Source organism: Lissotriton helveticus, chromosome 10 (assembly GCF_964261635.1).
Source record: "Lissotriton helveticus chromosome 10, aLisHel1.1, whole genome shotgun sequence".
Classification (NCBI taxonomy): Eukaryota; Metazoa; Chordata; class Amphibia; order Caudata; family Salamandridae; genus Lissotriton; species Lissotriton helveticus.
In genome coordinates this window covers 1,210,809,195-1,210,829,479 of record NC_136071.1, presented here as the reverse complement: position 1 = coordinate 1,210,829,479, position 20,285 = coordinate 1,210,809,195, and the positions used below count along the sequence as shown (strand labels likewise).

The following is a 20,285-nucleotide window of genomic DNA, read 5'->3' as shown; positions in this document are numbered from 1 at the left end:
CGGTTTAAAAGAACTTCCACGGAATGTGGAACTTGAACTGTCAGGGAGTGTCCTAACACTATGGAATCACTTTGTCTGATAGCTAGAGCTGTAGCTGCAACTGACTTGAGGCACGCAGGCAGAGCCTGGGCTACTGGATCTAATGTGCTGGAAAAATAAGCACAAGGCTTGTGTTGTCCTGCTTGATCTTGCGTGAGAACAGATAATGCTGTACCATCACGTTCAGTGACAAAAAGTGTAAAAGGCTTACTGTAGTTCAGTGTCGCTAATACAGGTGCATTACATAAAGCTTTCTTTAACTCATTAAAAACAAGTGTATGTTCCTGGGTCCAAGGGAGGACAGTCGATGTGGCTGCCTCCTGTGTCGTTAACTGTATCAGTGGTTTGGCTAGATATGCGTACTGAGGAATCCATTGTCTGCAGTAAGAAGTGAGGCCGATAAAAGCTCGTACCTCCTTTTGTGTCTTGGGCTGTGGAAGATGTGCTATTAACTGGATACGGTCAGGTGTCAACTGCCTACCCCTCTTGGACAGTAAGTGTCCTAGGTATACCACTTGCTGGACACAGAATTGTAGTTTAGAAGGGGACACCTTGTGCCCCATGTCTGCCAGAAAATACAGGACTGTAAGTGACGCACGTTCGCAGTCACGTTCTGTACGGGCTGTGATTAATAGATCATCGACATACTGGAGCAGGGCAGTGTCAGTTGGCATGTGAATACTGTCTAGTTGTCTCTTAAGTGCTTGACTGTAAATACTAGGACTTTCTGTGAAACCTTGAGGTGCACGGGTGAATTTATAGCTTCTTCCATTTAAACAGAATCCGAAAAGAAACTGGCTGTCTGGGTGAATGGGGACACTAAAGAATGCGTTCTTGAGATCAATAACAGTAAAGAACTCTGCTTCAGAATCAATGACAGTCAATAGGGAAGAGATATCTGGGACCACTGGGTACTGGGGTATGATACATTTGTTAAGTTCTCGGAGGTCAATCACTAATCGATAAACTGGAGGTGCATTTGGGTCAGTACGTTTAAGAATCGGGATGATAGGAGAATTACATACATTGGAGTCAGTTTCTACAACCACTCCTTGAGCAATGAGCTCGTCAATAATTTTCGATAAGGCTGCTACAGCCTCAGGTGGCAATTTGTATTGTCGGATTCGTGGTAAAACAACACCTTGTTTCAGAGTGACACGATAGGGTGTAATGTGCATACAACCTACATCAGTTGGACCTTGCGCCCATAAATGCTGTGGTACATTCAGTAATCTTGGATCAAAATCACGTAAAACATAATGACCTTTAAAATCACGTAAAAACAATCTCACTCCTTCCGGAGAGCAACATATGACTGCACCTAATTCTTTCAATGTTTTAATACCAAGTAAGTTTTCAGGACATGATTTCGTAAGTAACAAGTCTGTAGTTCGGGACAATGGACCAACTTCTAGGGAAACTGGTTTCGATATTTCATTAACAATAGGCTTTCCTGAAAATCCCAGGGAAACATTTCTTGAGCCTGAGAGTGGAGCCCCTGGGACCTCGTCATGACTGATGTTAGTCCTACTTGCCCCTGTATCAATCAGAAACTTTCTGTCTTTCCCTAATACTTGACTGTGTACATAGGGACCCTCTTGATCTACAGGAATCTCGATGAGAGGCAAGCCAACCTCCCTCTCTAGGCTATTTCATGAATACTGCTGATATTCTGGATAATCTGACTGTGCATACTGGTACATCTGTTGTATAACGTGTTGTGTGGCAGCTATAGGCTGCGGTACTGTATCTGTCTGTTGTGCGTTCTGCGGCGGTTGCGGATTCTGCGGAACATGTTCTTGTCTAGGAGGACGCGGTCTCTCTTTCGTCTTACCAGTAGCTATGTTGTGTTTCGGAACTGCACATTCGTTTATATAATGACCTGGCTGTTTACAGTAATTGCATGTCCCTTTAACGGGAGCTGCAGAATGGATGGTTTGATTCGTACCCCTCTTTTGACTATCTGCTGGAACAGACTGTGCAACTAGTACTTTCATTTTCGTGTCTTTCATACGTCTCCTTTCGTGTTCTTGCTCTTCCCTGATTCTATTCTGGTGATACTGTAGCATCTGGAGCATCTGTGACGGGGTATTAGCTTGCCATGTACTCTCGACTTTCAATACTCGATTTTTAACTTGTGGTAACGAATTCTCAACTAGTTTAGTAACAAAAAGATGTGGATATGACTCACTACTTGTTTTCAGACCGCTATTAATAATAAAACATTTCTCAAATCTGGAATAAAAGTCACTAGTATCTTCATCTTGTTTCTGTTTACAGGCTGAGATGGCATCCCAGTCTTCCTTTTTCGTGGCTAGTAATCTTGGCAAGACTTGGATTAATAACTCGGGCAATGCTTTAGCTTTTTCCCCAAGACCAGTACCTGGGACTCGTGTATTATCTTCGTTCTCTAACGCGGTCCAATCAATCTTTTTCTCTCCCACCTCCCATTCTTTTTCTTTAAGTTTTTCATATATGCCCGCAGGCAACAGGACCTTTAACATTTTGATGATATCAGGATACGTGTATTCTCCCATACGGAGCATGTCTTTTAATTCACGGTGGAACCCTGCGGGATCTTTATCATGACAGGGCACTAACTTTTTCATTTCTAGTAGTTCTATTTTCGTTATAGGGGTGTAAACAAATACTCGCTCGAGCTCACCCCCCGTTCTCTTAACAGGATGCACTTCTCGCAACGGATTCTGTCTATCTATGTAGAATGGGGATGAGACAGGAACAAAATGCGGAGTCAGGAACGTTCTGTATTTGTGGCGCTGTTCTAAAATTACACTAATTAAATCGGTACCTAGACCTTTCCATCTGTTTAGGAGTAACTCGTTTAGTACCTTATATAAAGGACCTGGATCAGAATGCTGACTCTCATACAGTGTAATGAGGTGCTGGATCATGTACATACCCACCAGTCGCTGCTCGGCTGGGGGCAGTTTCAGAAACATTCGGGCCACTACTTCGTCTGCAAACGTGGTAGAATCACTAGTCCATCGGACTGCTGATCGGGCTAGTTCTTGTTCATGCATGGTACTAAGCTCACTATAACCTATTCGTAATTTCAGAACTTTATCTGTAGCCTGGAATAATTGTTCAAGAGAACACTGTTCTGGCACGGGAGGAGGAAAAGCTTTCTTGTAGTCTGGACGTGGGTGTCTATCTGACGGTCTCGCTCTACCTACATACGCTATTCTGCTTGGATTCTCGTTGTCTATATCTTCGTTTGAAGAATCATTTTCTTTCTCTGCTACTATTCTTGCTTTCTCCCTCTCGTGTATACCTATAATTTCTTTCCGAATCTTTCTGTACATGGTTTCTATACTATTCTGTGTCTTGTGTTTTCCGTCGGCTATATTGTCACTCCATCTTATCAGGACTTTCATCTCTTCTGGACTTTTATCAGGACGATCCTGTTCTCTTATTAAACAATTTATTAGAAATTGCAAAATCATGCCTTGAGTCTCGACTTTCCTGTGTGCCATAGCTTCGTGAATACTTTCTCGGTTCTCCCCTGTTCGGATAAAATGATATATTCTGTCTAAATGTTCTTTCATATCTGATATGGTGATCAAGAAGTTTGCAACTCGTCGTAAACGTACGGAATATAATATCATGTGATCTTCGCCTGGCACCGGGTCATATCTACAATCAGTAAGGAACTTTTTGAGGGCTTCGTACGTAGCCACTTTTGGCGTACGCTGTAATGCTGCATCTCTCAGCGTCAGGCGCTTTGTTTGAGGCGGGGTGATAGGAGTACCTCCCCCTGCTCCTCCTGAACTGGAATCGTCAGCTAATACTGAATGTGCGGCTGCTGGTAATGTGACTGGTAAAGTAGGAGTACGTAACGTGGGTTGGTCCGGGGGTACTGGCACATGGACAGGATTCCCGGGACCAACCACTGGAGGCACAGTAATTACGTTATTAACAGGAGGTTGAACTTGAACAGACGGAGTAGGATTCGTATTTGCATATTCTGGGACAGTGTCATCTAAATAGGAAGAAAGGAAAATTTCAGCTGCAGTCGGTTTATGACGCAGCTTAGTCGGGACCAAGGGTGGCGGTAAATTACAGAGTGTTTCCGGGGTCGCTTCAGGCAAACCCTCGGCGAGAAGAGGATACATACCTTTAATAAGAGCATTTCTCTGTCTGTCGGACTGTTCTGCTCTAACTCGTTTACCTTCTTCTAGTAATTCCCTTTCTTGGGCTTTTTCGGAGGATTCCCTACTTAATTCTGCTTTTCTGAATTCTTTCTCTGTTCTTTTATGGGATTCTTTACGCCACAATTCTATGGCATCATTCTGGGATTGTCTGGCTTTCTTTTTCCATAATGCTTCTTCTACTCTCATGATGCACTCGGCATCCCATGTTCCTGAAACAGGCCATCTATATTTCTCTTCGAGATGTTTGGTGTAGTCAACCCATAAATCTAGATACAGTATGGCATCTAAGCCATGCTTATGATACATGAAATGTCCAGGACTGTCCCTGGGAGGGACAGGAACTGATTCTTCGAGTAACCCTTTTCTGGTTTTTATCTGACGTAACTTCGAGAACAGTGGCATATTTGAACCGTACTTGAACTTGAACACAATACACAATGAACACAGTAATGAATAGCAAAACAATCATTCATACCACAACATAAAGAACACATCAATAACAGTTCGAACAGAATACTACCTGATACATTGAAAACATAATACTTGAACTTCTCGAGAACAGACTTACTAGAATTACTGGATGCACTGCTAAAACAGTACAGAACATACCGGTCTCCTAAAGAGACACGTCATACCGTATCCACCTAGGTGAACACGTCGGACCGGATCTGTGTACCCAAACCCGTCGGACCGGGGACAAATTAATGAACCCGTCTAGATACCCCCAGCAACGGTACTCACCGGGAAGCAAACTGAAGGCCTCGGACTGGACTGGACTGCTACGACGTCTGGTTACTGCTACGCACTACGCATGCGCTTCGGGCTTCGGGCTTCGGTTCCAGGTGGGCCTCCGGATACCTCGGACCTTGCTCTCTCGGCTTGGGCTCTGGTCGGGACGAACCGCCTTCCTCACCGCCTCGTCTGGATGCTGGACCGCAGTCTCCGTCTCCTCCGTGGGCCTGAGGGAGACTTGAAGCAGAAATATCTGCACGTGCACGTAGGGTTCCGTCACGGCTGTAGAAGGGTCAGGGGGCCTGCGTTACATCTCCGGCGCGTGGGGAAGAGGTTAGTCCCTGTTCGGGCGCCATTTTATGTGGTAAATAAATAATTAATTACCGGTACTATTTTTCTATACATTAACTAAAAACAGATAGCTCAATAAATAAGAGGCAGGATCCGTGGAATCTGAGTCAAACAGGCTTTAATTAGATGGCTCGAGCCAATGTACCATCGGGTTCCATCACCTGCAAAGGTTCAGGAAGGGACAGACACAAGGGGAAAGAAAAAGCCTGGCATGGAATGGAATGGCAGCTGCCCCGTCTCATTAACATTATACAGTATATATAGTAAAACAGTACAATTACATGGCATACAGTAGGCGTAACAAGTGACAAACGGAAGATAAGAACATATGGGCGTGAAAAGAAGGCGTGCACAGGGCGTGCACGGAGACATGTGATGTAAACGTCACAGAAGTGTCATAAATGGGTGGATACATGGAGGGGGCTACCTGGGCAGCTGGAACCTTTAACCTACTGGTGCGCGCAAACGGGCCATGACGTGTAACTGGGGAGAGCTGGGGGCTCTGACTTCTGCACTAGAAGAGGAGACTAAAGTCTGGGATGTCAGGACGACATGTACCTATAGCATATCTGCTATCTCGTGTTTGGAGAACATGTTGATAGAATCTAAAAGTCATCAGGGCAAAGGCTACTTGACACTAAGGCTGGTGCATGCATATATTTCTTAGTGTATTGCGTGTGCTATGAATCTTCTATGAATATTAATTCAGTAATTCTCTTGCATGGAGACAGGAAGACTAGACTATAGCTGGAGATGTTTATGCGGTTCGTTAGCTTAGGAATGTGAAGCCGGGGAGCTGAACTGATAACTAGAGGCATAACATATTCTTGGCAGACAGGCAGGCAGGCCAGGCCGGGCACCTCGCTGCTTGGCAGAGAGTAAGTGAAGGGTCAGGGATGCAGGAGGGGCTGCATCGCTCCTTGGAGTTAATTCAGGAGACTGGAGCTTGAATCTGGTGTCCGGGCCCTTACGAGGCCTAGAAACGGGGGCAACTCGATGAATTAACGTGCATAATGTAAAACGTTGGCAACATAGGCCTAATACTTGTTGCTTTCACGAGGACTGGATAACTGGCATACTAACGTTGGACACAACTATAATTGCGTCTTTATTCGGTCATAGGGGGAACATATGCATATCGATCATGCACATTTAACATACGATGGGGAACACGTAGGGACACATGACAGGGCAAAATTCAATTTTCCTCATTACAGATCATCACAATTGTATTAAATCACTTGAAACTGAACTCTTTTGGGGATAGTTTTTGTGGTGACAGCGGTATGGTGTCAGGAGGATCCTTGTGCCGAGATAAACCACTGGGGGTGATTTGTGTGCAATATAAATTATTGTAACATAATATGTAGAATTTCAAAATGATACCATCAGGGCCAGGGCATTCCCTACTAGGCTGTTTTTAATAGTAGAAACAACCTTGTCTAGACTGACCTTTGTCTCTGAAATGACTTTATCAGTACAATAAATTGTTTGATTGGAGGTCCAGAGCAGTATTTGATAACTGTGTCACCCAAAAATGTGGACAAGCGGGAGTGTTAAGAGAAGAGAGCCTTCTAATTAAAAATGTAAACTGAACCGAAATGAACACTTGCCAGAATTTGGATCGTTTTTCTACATCACAAGCCTGATTTTCTCCTACCCCAAGATAAAATATATTGTTCTCAGATTTTCTGCCTTTTCTTCCTTGTCCAGATGAATTGGTCCCAGTGTCTGTACCTGAGCCAGCCAAGTCAAACAGGCTATGTAACCGGAACAGCTTCCAAAGACAGAGAAAATTGATGCAACTGTCTAGCATAGTTTCTGAAGAGGCTGAAATGCCAGAAACCAGTCCCCGGTAGCTTGTCTCCTTTCTGGTGAAGAATTGGCTTGGTAGTTTGGTTTGCCCTGTTCCCATGATGCACTGGGCCAGGGACAGACTAATTTGCATATAACCAGGTTCTGAGCTGGGATGGGGCAGTGAGATAAATAACGGTGATGGATCAAGCCCTGATCTTTGAACTGGGTAAGAGTGGTCTGCTTAATTCAGACACTCTGTTCATCACCACCCCCTTTTCTGAATCGTTTTTGGCCACTATAGGTGTGGCAGGGTATACTCAGACATGAGTCCCTTTCTCACTGCTCCATCAGGATTCAAGCAAGCCGGGCCGAAGAGGCTGAAATGCCAGAAACCGGTCCCCGGTAGCTTGTCTCCTTTCTGGTGAAGAATTGGCTTGGTAGTTTGGTCTGCCCTGTTCCCATGATGCACTGGGCCAGGGACAGACTAATTTGCATATAGCCAGGTTCTGAGCTGGGATGGGGCAGTGAGATAAATAACGGTGATGGATCAAGCCCTGATCTTTGGACTGGGTAAGAGTGGTCTGCTTAATTCAGACACTCTGTTCATCACCACCCCCTTTTCTGAATCGTTTTTGGCCACTATAGGTGTGGCAGGGTATACTCAGACAGGAGTCCCTTTCTCACTGCTCCATCAGGATTCAAGCAAGCCGGGCCGAAGAGGCTGAAATGCCAGAAACCGGTCCCCGGTAGCTTGTCTCCTTTCTGGTGAAGAATTGGCTTGGTAGTTTGGTCTGCCCTGTTCCCATGATGCACTGGGCCAGGGACAGACTAATTTGCATATAGCCAGGTTCTGAGCTGGGATGGGGCAGTGAGATAAATAACGGTGATGGATCAAGCCCTGATCTTTGGACTGGGTAAGAGTGGTCTGCTTAATTCAGACACTCTGTTCATCACCACCCCCTTTTCTGAATCGTTTTTGGCCACTATAGGTGTGGCAGGGTATACTCAGACATGAGTCCCTTTCTCACTGCTCCATCAGGATTCAAGCAAGCCGGGCCGAAGAGGCTGAAATGCCAGAAACCGGTCCCCGGTAGCTTGTCTCCTTTCTGGTGAAGAATTGGCTTGGTAGTTTGGTCTGCCCTGTTCCCATGATGCACTGGGCCAGGGACAGACTAATTTGCATATAGCCAGGTTCTGAGCTGGGATGGGGCAGTGAGATAAATAACGGTGATGGATCAAGCCCTGATCTTTGGACTGGGTAAGAGTGGTCTGCTTAATTCAGACACTCTGTTCATCACCACCCCCTTTTCTGAATCGTTTTTGGCCACTATAGGTGTGGCAGGGTATACTCAGACATGAGTCCCTTTCTCACTGCTCCATCAGGATTCAAGCAAGCCGGGCCGAAGAGGCTGAAATGCCAGAAACCGGTCCCCGGTAGCTTGTCTCCTTTCTGGTGAAGAATTGGCTTGGTAGTTTGGTCTGCCCTGTTCCCATGATGCACTGGGCCAGGGACAGACTAATTTGCATATAGCCAGGTTCTGAGCTGGGATGGGGCAGTGAGATAAATAACGGTGATGGATCAAGCCCTGATCTTTGGATTGGGTAAGAGTGGTCTGCTTAATTCAGACACTCTGTTCATCACCACCCCCTTTTCTGAATCGTTTTTGGCCACTATAGGTGTGGCAGGGTATACTCAGACATGAGTCCCTTTCTCACTGCTCCATCAGGATTCAAGCAAGCCGGGCCGAAGAGGCTGAAATGCCAGAAACCGGTCCCCGGTAGCTTGTCTCCTTTCTGGTGAAGAATTGGCTTGGTAGTTTGGTCTGCCCTGTTCCCATGATGCACTGGGCCAGGGACAGACTAATTTGCATATAGCCAGGTTCTGAGCTGGGATGGGGCAGTGAGATAAATAACGGTGATGGATCAAGCCCTGATCTTTGGACTGGGTAAGAGTGGTCTGCTTAATTCAGACACTCTGTTCATCACCACCCCCTTTTCTGAATCGTTTTTGGCCACTATAGGTGTGGCAGGGTATACTCAGACATGAGTCCCTTTCTCACTGCTCCATCAGGATTCAAGCAAGCCGGGCCGAAGAGGCTGAAATGCCAGAAACCGGTCCCCGGTTGCTTGTCTCCTTTCTGGTGAAGAATTCGCTTGGTAGTTTGGTCTGCCCTGTTCCCATGATGCACTGGGCCAGGGACAGACTAATTTGCATATAGCCAGGTTCTGAGCTGGGATGGGGCAGTGAGATAAATAACGGTGATGGATCAAGCCCTGATCTTTGGACTGGGTAAGAGTGGTCTGCTTAATTCAGACACTCTGTTCATCACCACCCCCTTTTCTGAATCGTTTTTGGCCACTATAGGTGTGGCAGGGTATACTCAGACATGAGTCCCTTTCTCACTGCTCCATCAGGATTCAAGCAAGCCGGGCCGAAGAGGCTTAAATGCCAGAAACCGGTCCCCGGTAGCTTGTCTCCTTTCTGGTGAAGAATTGGCTTGGTAGTTTGGTCTGCCCTGTTCCCATGATGCACTGGGCCAGGGACAGACTAATTTGCATATAGCCAGGTTCTGAGCTGGGATGGGGCAGTGAGATAAATAACGGTGATGGATCAAGCCCTGATCTTTGGACTGGGTAAGAGTGGTCTGCTTAATTCAGACACTCTGTTCATCACCACCCCCTTTTCTGAATCGTTTTTGGCCACTATAGGTGTGGCAGGGTATACTCAGACATGAGTCCCTTTCTCACTGCTCCATCAGGATTCAAGCAAGCCGGGCCGAAGAGGCTGAAATGCCAGAAACCGGTCCCCGGTAGATTATCTCCTTTCTGGTGAAGAATTGGCTTGGTAGTTTGGTCTGCCCTGTTCCCATGATGCACTGGGCCAGGGACAGACTAATTTGCATATAGCCAGGTTCTGAGCTGGGATGGGGCAGTGAGATAAATAATGGTGATGGATCAAGCCCTGATCTTTGGACTGGGTAAGAGTTGTCTGCTTAATTCAGACACTCTGTCCATCACCACCCCCTTTTCTGAATAGTTTCTGTATGTGGCTGTTCCTTGCTGCAAAAGAAAGCCATCAACAAGCAATTTTCAACCCACCTCTTGCATTACCACTTGCTAGACAATGCCCAATCAGGACTCAGTAAGAACCACAGTACAGAAACACCACTCTTGGCAGCCACCGATGACATCCAGACCATCCTGGACAGAGGAAGCACAGCAGTCCTCATTCTCCTTGACCTCTCCATGGCTTTGGGCACTGTCTCTCACAACACGCTCATCAGAAAACTCCATAACATTGTCATCCACAGATCCACGCTTACCTGAATCTGCTCCTTCCTCACAAGAACAAGACAAAGGGTCAGACTGCCACTTTCACCTCAGAAACCAAGCACCTGATCTGCAGAGTCCCTCAGGGATCGTCCCCCAGCCCTACCCAGTTCAACATCTGCATGACACTGCTCACCAACATCATCCAATCACAAGACATCACCGTCATCTCCTGTGCCGATGACACCCAACTCATCCTCTCCCTGATGGGCAATACAATTACCACTAGAACCAACTTCACCAAAAGCATGACAATGGTAGCAGAATGGATGCAAACTATCTGTCTTAAGCTCAACTCTAACAAGACAGAGGTTCTGATCTTTGCAACCAGGACCTTTTCATAGGGCTACAACTTTCGCCCATTGGAGCTTGGACCAACATCTGCCAACCATGCAGAAAACCTGGGGGTCTTTCTAGAGGATCCAATGATGGCACAGCTCAATGCAGAGAGTGCCTCCTGCTTCCACATCCTACATATACTATGAACGACTTCAAGGTGATTCCCCAGAACACCAGAAGGACACTTATGCAAGAACACTTTGCTAGCTGGCTTTACTAGCTGTCTAGACTACGACAAAGCACTATACATCGGAATCTCCAAATAACTTATTCACAGATTTCAGATCCTCCAGAACACTACTGCAAGACTGAAATAGAACCTCTCACACCGCACCCACATCGCATTTCACCTCAAAGAGCTTCACTGGCTCCTCATGCACAAGCACATCTAATTCCAGCTTCTCACGCACACATACATTTTAAACAATACTGGAGCAACTTACTTCAAAAGTCACATACACTTGCACCAGCCTGCCAAACAACTCTGCTTTACTTCACTCTTACTTGCACGCACCCCGCATATCTGTAAAAGCGAAGCAGAAGGTCCCTCATTCTCTTACATCCCACAAAAACATGGAACAACCTCCCTCATCACATCTGAGCCTCCTCCTTACTGCTTGAGTTCCGCAAGAGGATAAGACTTGGCTCTTTGAATTCCTTCCTTAATTTCCTTAGGTAGTTGTAATCTCAGTTCTCTCCACATACACTCAACCCTAGATTCACAGACCTCCCCTCACCTATACGGCTTAAACAGAAGATTTCTTCCAAGTAGCCCTCTAGTAAGGCCCGTGCGTAATTGCAGCCCTGGCCCCACGAGGAGCAAAGCCCCACGATGAATCATGATACCCCTCGGGGTATTTGAGGACTCAATCTTCCATGTAGGAAGACCCTCTCCTTAATTGAATCATTTCCACATACATTTTATTATATTTGACATTGTTTCTTCCTATAGGAACACGCACCCCCTGTTTTGTATTTATTCCTTGAATAACACCACAGGCACTACATGCCTACACGTCTGCTCAAGCGCCTCAGTACCCTCATGGGTGATTAGTGCACTACACAAATGAACATAATTGTATTGCTGATTGTTTGATATAATGTTTACTTGTTGATCTTTTCTGGTTTATTGTTGAACCACATAGTTACACTTCCTTTCGTCTCTCCTGTCGTCTCCTCCCGCATCCTCCCTCTGTTTATGGCTCTCCTTCCCTCCTCTCTCAATGTATTGAGACTGAACTATTTTGTCTGATGCCCGATGGAGCTACTTGGTTTAGCTATAGAGGAGATGGGCCGTGGATTCCCTCCTTGGTCGTCACCTACCCAGTCGGTCTTTAGGCAGACTTCTTTTCGTCTCTCCTTATTGTCTCTTCCCTAGCTCCTATCCTCTCTCCCCTGAATCTCTCCCCTTGTCTGCCCTGGGATCACACCTTACTGGACTTTGGACGCTGCCTTGACTCGTCTACCGGTCTGTGTCTCCTTCACCCTTCCTCTCCTCTTCCCATGCTGTGTCTCTCACCCGCCCCTCCCCTTTCCCGCCCTCATTATCTGTCTACTTCCCGTGCTCCAACCCCCTCCCCGGAATCTCTCACCTTGCCTGCTTTTCCCCTTACGTATTTGTGTATTGTTTATCTCAACCTTACATGTAACTATGTTACCATTCTCTAAGAACTGTGTTATTGTGTAATCTTTGTAACGATGTAACCTGTAACCATGATCTGATGCTCATGTAAAGCGCTCTGATACCTCCGGGTCTAGCCAGCGCTATATAAAACTTTTAAATAAATAAATAAATAAACATAACACAACATAGCATGACATAGTATAACAAAACCATATCATAACATTTCATAACATGCATCTCTATTCCAAAGTGCAGTAGTGATTGTTTGGATTTGGTATCACCTCACAGCTCGCCACCCTGTTTTATTTGGACAAAGCTGCTGCCTGGCATCCAACCCAGATGCTGAGCTCAACTTTGTGTTTTAATAAGGATTTGCTGATTGGTCTTTGAGGCATGGAGCCACATTGTCTCAGTCCACTCAGATCTTGTGAGAAGTCCACCAGACTACTGCACCTCAGTATTTAATCTGTAAGACTGCTACCCTGATGTGAAGTGAGCAGTCCCATCAACACCTACTATTCTAAAGAATGCACAGAAAATAAACCTGCTACACCCAGTCACATAGGGCACAGGATCGTTGCTGGACCTTCTCCTCGTGCCCTCGGAGAGGAATCACCACTTTACATTACCTAAACGTAACCTTCTTAGGAAACAAGAAGAGTATGATTCTGATGCACTCTCAATTTCTAACCCCCCAAATCTCTGACTGCAAGAATTTGTTGTTTCCAAAACATTTGAGGATCTGGTTCCTTGGGTGAATCTCTGCAAAAGAACTGAGCAGACCCACCCTGGTCCGGACTCTCGCTGTACTCATCAAATTGTCTGATCTTTGGCATAAAACAAAAGCTTGACAGCTAAAGATATAGCCCAGGAATTGTTTCTCAAATATTAGCTAAGCATTATAAATCATAGTTGAAGCTTAAAATTGAGTAATTAAGTTTATTTGGATCCAGTTACAAATGGCTAATTGAAAGAGTAATTTACAAGGACTGGAAGTTGGCACATATACGACCATTTTTATCTGTTGCAAATGGAGATTCAGCCCATTTGTCACCGGTAAAATGGCTTTTGCCATGTACCAACCCTCAGTAACCTATTTCTGACTTGGTAAATAGGGTTTGCTAGTTGCTATTAGGAAGGAGCGTGCCAAGGGTGTTCCTTCTTAACAGCGGGTCACAGGGGTATGTACACTGTTTTGCGACCACAAAATATTTTCAGTTTACTGCCTACTTCAAGTAGGTGGTTAGCCAGTTGCAAACAGTAAGGGGACCCCTTCCCCCTAGTGAATGGTAGCAATTGTTTTTCTTAAGAGCAGGCAGTGGTCCCACGGATCACTGCCTGTTCTAAAATGAAAAGGACACTGTTTGTTTTTCTTTTTTAAATTCATCCTGTTTTCCTTAAAGGAAAATGGGCTGTATTTAACTATAAAGAATATTGCTTTAATTAAAAAGCAACCACACTCATGGTGGTCGGCTGACCCTAGTGGGCCACCATCCCTGTGATCACAGGGCATGCCCAATGGGTCACACATTGCAACCTACCTCAAGAAAATGAATGAGATAGGTCACTGCAATCCCATTGGGAATTGCAAGATGTGTCTTATACACAGTACTTTCAATGAGCAACTTGCAAATTGTGTTTTGAGAGTCACAACATGAATTGGTTGTACTTGTGGCACTTAGTGTATTATTTTGTTAACAACAACCATTGTACGTGGTTAGTACACTTGATTATATTAGCAGCGTCATCAGCATGTGGTCAATCCTGCACACATGACAACTGGCATTTAGACGGTGGTGGAAAATGTGCTTACCCATGAGGTCAGCAAAGGCTACACTCTCTGCTTCTCTGATAAAGTGCTGGCACTTGCATTTAGAGACCCCGCATTCCTGGTGGGGACCTCTAAGCCTTCAGAGCATCCACTGCAGTGGTGTTTGCTTTGAAGGCATAAGAACTTGCAAGATACAAACTTTTGCGTTTTATGTTATAGTTCATGAGTTTTTTCATGAAAAACAATAAAGTAAATGGTCCTGGAATTTGAGGAATTTTGTCCTTGAGTGTGGGCATCATTTGACAATTTCCCTGCCATGGGTCGCCAAGCCTGACATGGTAAGCCAGGACTGGGAAACATTGTGACCTTCATTCTGCCCAATACAGCCCAGGCATTTGCTACTGTAAGCTGGCGGTCAAGTGGAAGACAAGCTATCAGGTTAAAGGTTTCTGCCACTTGAGAACATTTAGGCTCTACCTGTAGAAAACTCACATTGTTTGACCTCTTTCTATGATCCTCATTTACCATAGTGTGACACACTGCGGCACAGCAAGCCTTCCTGCTGCGCTGCCGTGCGTCAAAATAAAAGGGTAAGAATGTGCAATATCTACAAGATGTGGTGCATTCCTGTCCTTCTCCCCTGCCCTGGTGCACAATGGGATGACATGCGTCAACGCAGGCGCCCTCATAGATACTGCACATTCCTACCCTTCTATTTTGATGCACAGTAGCGCAGCAGGAAGGCTTGCTGTGCTGCAGTGCATCAAAATATTATATAGTAAATGAGGCCCATAGAAAGAGCAAAAATTAGGAGAAATTGAAGTATTTCCACTCATTACACCACATTAAGTCATCTTTTTGAAAGGCACATTGTTGGTGCTGCCTCAGATTTACAGATCCTTGTACATCTGGGGCAGTGTCAAAAAGCCCTGTGTGTTGCTGGGAACGCCCATAGCAACACCCATTGCATGTCCCTTTGCTGCAGAAAATCTGTGTTGGGGAGGGCCAGATTAGCAAGTCACTGTTAAGCCATGCAAAATGGCTTAACGCAGCCTTCTAAATATGGGGTGGCAGAGAGCACCACCGGAGCATTAAAATAGTGACATTCCAGTGGCGCTAATGGCTTGTAAATATGTCCCTGAGAGTTAAGTGGGGCAACTGAACTGTGATAGATTGTGGTTCACCTGCTAATACAAACTCAAAATGAGGCAACAATTGCATCTCTGTTGATTATTCTTATTCTTGCACATCCATATGGTTCTCACCTTTTTTCCAAGTCTGTTCCCAGTTCAGACAGGAGACATTACCTGCTTAAAGTCGGGGTGCCAAAGAATGGCTCGGTCATCAATGGTGAGCTGTTCCTCCCCGGAAGGGCTTCGATGGTAGCTTCCCACTTTGATTCTTGTAGAATTACCCCAATCAAGGTAATGCCAGTTAAAAATGTGAAAGTGCGTGGGCGGGTCCCCGAGATCATCGAAGTAGATTTCATCACCAGAGGTAGTTTTAAAATGAAGATCCCTCATGTAATGATGTAACTGGAAGAAGACAGAGAAACAGAAAGAGGACACAGCGAATAAATAACCACACATTGCAATAATACCTACAGTAGGGTCCTGACTAAGCTGCTACTTTCATTGTTGCACTGGAGGTTGAGATTAAAGCCTGCTTGGTGGGTCACAGGTAATAAAGGTTCCAGATCAATGCACCACATGGTAACTATATTGTCCAGTTTAGTCATGTAGACAGAGCATGCAGGGAATGAGCTGCTGCACTGGGTTTGAGGCAATGAATGTGCTATTGATACAAGATGGACATCAGTGGTAGTGACCGCACCGCCCCTGTTGAAGCGCGTTGGATGCTGGCACTGGGCAGACAGGGCAGAGTGAAGTGAGAGGTGTTGCAGGAGTTGGTCATGATGGCAGGCCATGAAGGCAATAACTGGAGCTATTCAGTGGACAGTGCCTATTAATGCATTTTCATCAACATATTAAAATATAATGGATTCTATATTTTCTGAACATGTTTGTTCTAATGCTGTTATATGATTATTCACCTGCATGAGGAGGCATAGGTAGTTGTTTATCAATCAAGGGATTCTCGTACATACTGGGCTCCCTGCTCCGAGCTTCAGTATCATCACCGGTCAAACTCTGATAATTTTATCTTTTGAAAATACACCCATATGACGACAGTTCACAGCAAGTGCAAAGAGTTTTAACCCTTTCGCTGCTCGCCCCCCCCACCCCCCCACCCCCTCCCCACCCCCGTGCCAAGCACTTTTTAGCTATTTGGGGTAGTTTGCGCTTAGGCCCCTGTAACATTTTGACCACATAAGTTATCCACGGCAGTTTGTGTCCTTTTCTTCCAACATCATGAGAATTCTAAAGGTACCCAGGGTTTGTGGATTCCCCTGGAAGGGACTGAGATATTAGTCAAAATACAGCAACATTTTTCTTTTTTTTGGAAAAATGGGAAGAAAATACATGAGAATAAAAAGTGCTGCAAACGAAAGCATCTGTTTTTCCCCCTGCAAATTGTATCAACAAAGGGTTTGTTGGGCTGAAATTTCAATTTTTCCATATTTCAGGGACTGAGAGACGTTTGTCTGAAAACCAAAAATATTTACACAGTTTTGGCATTTCACTGGGCCATAACCTATTTTTGCAATTTTTGTGCTTTCAACTTTCTTCCAATTAATGGTAGAAATGGGTATGAAAGCAATAATGGATCCTGAAAAGATATACATTTTAGAAAATTTGTCAAAAATTCTGAATTCACAAAGGGGTCATTTGTGTAGATCCTTCAAGGTTTCTTTACAGAAACAAAGTTGAAAATAGGAAAAATTGAAAATGAGTTGAAAAAACAGCCATTTGTACCAACGTTTTCATCTGTAACTTCTTCTAATTATGACAGATGTTTGAAACAAATATACAGTTACATCCACTAGACCTTCCTGGTTGTGGGGGTATATATGACTTGTAGGTTCACCAAGAACCCGACGTACCCAAAGCCAATAACTGAGCAGCATCTTGCAAAGTTTTGTTATGTACCGGGTATATAGCAATTGATTTGAGAAAAAAAATACAGTGAGAAATCGGGATGAAAGACACCTATGTATTTCTGAAATTATAAAAAAAATAGAGTTTATAAACAGTAGCTATTTGCACATTTCCGAAATTGTAAGTACCCATAGTAGCATGATAATAAGTGACTTCTTTTTTGCACATTGTCTTTCATTAGAAAGGCAGTAATGCATCAAAAGTCAATAGGTAATAACAGTTGCTTTACAATTCTGTGTTACCCTAAGTCTCCTAATAAAAATGGTACCTCACTTGCGTGGGTAGGCCTAGTACCCCCGCGACAGGAATCGGCTCAAAACCCAACGTGGACACACTTCACTTTTACAGTGAAAACGGACCCTTTTTATTGCAAAGTGCCTAGCTGTAGATTTTGAACCTTAGCGCAGCTGGCACGTATACATTTTTGAAAAATAGACACCCAGGGGAATACAGGATAGGGTGATTTGTCTGGCTTTCACCGGGTTCTGTTACCCAGAATCCCTTGCAAACCTCAAACTTTGTAAAAGAAAATAGATTTTCCTCATATTTCTGTGATGGAAAGTTCTGGAATCTGCATGGATCCACAAAATTCCGCCCACCCCACATTCCACAAAGTCTTCAGAAAAAAAGTGGTACCTCACTTGTGTGAGTAGGCCCAAGGCCCGCGTCAGGAAACGGCCCAAACTGCCTAGCTGTAGGTTTTGAACCCTAGCTCTGCCGGCACCTAAGTAAACCTAGGAAACCTATAAATATTTGAAAATTAGACACCCAGGGAAATCCAGGATGGGGTGACTTGTCTGGCTTTCACCAAGGTCTGTTACCCAGAATTCCTTGCAAACCTCAAACTTTGAAAAAACACATTTTCCTCTCATTGTGTTGAAACGTGGGTAGATCGAAGCAACTAGCAGATTCTAAATACACATTTATTTAATCCTCTTTCCTTATATATTTATTTAATCTATGCGCTCTTATGAAAAAAAGTACTGTCAAGTTACCTGCAATCATTATCAAAACCTAATATAAGCCTACATTACACACATTCTATGTTTTGTTCCTTTAGTGTCAGGTGAGGTGAATGCATGAGGTCATGAATGATGGGATGTTTGAGTAGTTAGATTGCTAATATTTATATGTGTACAAGGGTATTTATACAACACTGATAAGGAATAATATGTGTTTTTAAAACCTTGTTAAGAATACTCGAAATATTTGTATGATATTCACCCTGCACTCGTCTTATTGTGAGCCCTTGATATTAGAAAACTGGTGGTCTAGGAAAAAAGAGAAAAGTAGACACAGAATAAGGGTACGAGCAGGATCAAAACCAGATAATATTGAATGTCAGACAATTAATAGTAGTAAAAAGATAATGGCGCCAATGCGACTTCATGCCAGGAGAAACCCTGAGGAGGGGAGAAAAAGTCAGTTAGGATTTCCATCATCTGCCCTTCGTGGCCAGTGTCATCATCTGGAAAACCAAAAGTGCCCCTGTCACCTCAGCTCTTCTGGCAACAAGCCAAACGCTGGTAGGCTAGGCGTATTGTGACAAAGATGGAAAGGACTAAGTATCTCAGAAAGTATACTGATGCAGTGCAAAGACAAAAGTGAAAGTGTGAGTGAATTAAAAAAGATACAGAAGTGGTCCAAAGACATTTATTAATGACCACTGGTGTACTTGTTAAAAAACACAGTCTCGGTTTTGAATTAATCTACCGAAAGAAATGGTCTACTACTTTCAGCCGTAGTGGGTTAAGAGATCCCGGCTTTCTTCAGGACCTAGTTGTTATGGCTATTGCATTAAGTTCAATTTTGGAAAACAGTGAAAATAAAAAAGCATAAAAGTATCACAGTGTTATTACGTGTGACCAGTCACAATACCTCTACGCAGGATTGATGATTATTCATACCTGTAGAGACAAAGCAAGCATCATAAAATCCAGAATACATATTAAAAGGATATGTAATTTGTGGTATATAAATAAATAATACCGGATCTATTTTTGAATGAATGAATGAATAACAGATAGCTCAATAAAATAAGAGTCAAGATTCGAGGTAGTAGGAGTTTCTGCAGGTTTATTACAGCATAAGGACAGGATCAGGACAACCTGCATAGGAACAGAATGGCAGGGCTAGAGTGGCCCGGCAGCTGCCGGGGCTGGGTCTGGGATGAGCGCGCTAACTTTTAATAACAATACATGAACTTATATACATAGCGCAAACACATAGCATTACATTGCAGTAGGCGTAGCAGTGGGTGGAGCAGAAGGTGTGACGCGTAGCAGTCGCGAGAGATAACAGTAAAAGTAGGTGTAACTGGGCGTATACATAGACATGTGGTGCAAACGTAACAGAATATGTCATGAATGGGGCGGAAACATAGGAGGGGGCTGCCTAAGGAGCCGGGACCTCTAACCTAATGGTGCGCGCAAACTGGCAATGACGTATCACTAGGAGAAGCTGGGGCTATGAACTCTGTGCTAGGAGCAGAGACTAAAGTCTGGAGGGTCGGAGCGACATGTACCTAAACCCTATCTGGTATCTAATGTTTAGGGAACATGTTGATATAAACTAGAAGTCATGAAGGGAAAAGCTAACTTGATTCTAAGACTGGACCATGCATTATTCTACATGTAATGCGTGATGAAGAATATTAAATGACCATTAAGTGCAGTATTTCTCTAACATGGAGACGAGAAGGCTAGACAATGACGGAAACTATTGATGCAGTTCAGTAGCTTAGGAATGCAGAGAAGGAGGACTGAACTGATAGCTGGAACTATAACATACTTTTGGCAGACTCAGAGGCAGAGCCAGGCTTCACCGGGCACTGCGAGGCAGGAAGTAAGTGAAAGGTCGAGGATACAGGTGGGGGCTGTATCGCTCCTCAGCGAGACTTCAGGAGACAGGAGCCGAATCTGTGGTCCGGGCCCTTTTGAGGCCTGGAAACGGGGACTTTATAATGGAATAACGTGCACACTGAGAAACGTGGCAACGTAGCTTTACATAGGCCTGATATTCGTAGTATTCACGAGGACTGGAAACTAGCATACTAAAGGTGGACACAACTG

General features: G+C 44.5%; 1 protein-coding gene across 1 annotated transcript in view; it reads right to left on the bottom strand.

Annotated features, from left to right (window-relative positions):
• Positions 1 to 20,285, bottom strand: part of LOC144784216 (vomeronasal type-2 receptor 26-like) — a 172,080-nt gene that overhangs the window by 82,454 nt on the left and 69,341 nt on the right. The window contains exon 2 of the mRNA XM_078662870.1: positions 15,463 to 15,690. Coding sequence (XP_078518996.1) covers positions 15,463 to 15,690 — 228 coding nt within the window. The remainder of the gene's footprint in view (positions 1 to 15,462; positions 15,691 to 20,285) is intronic.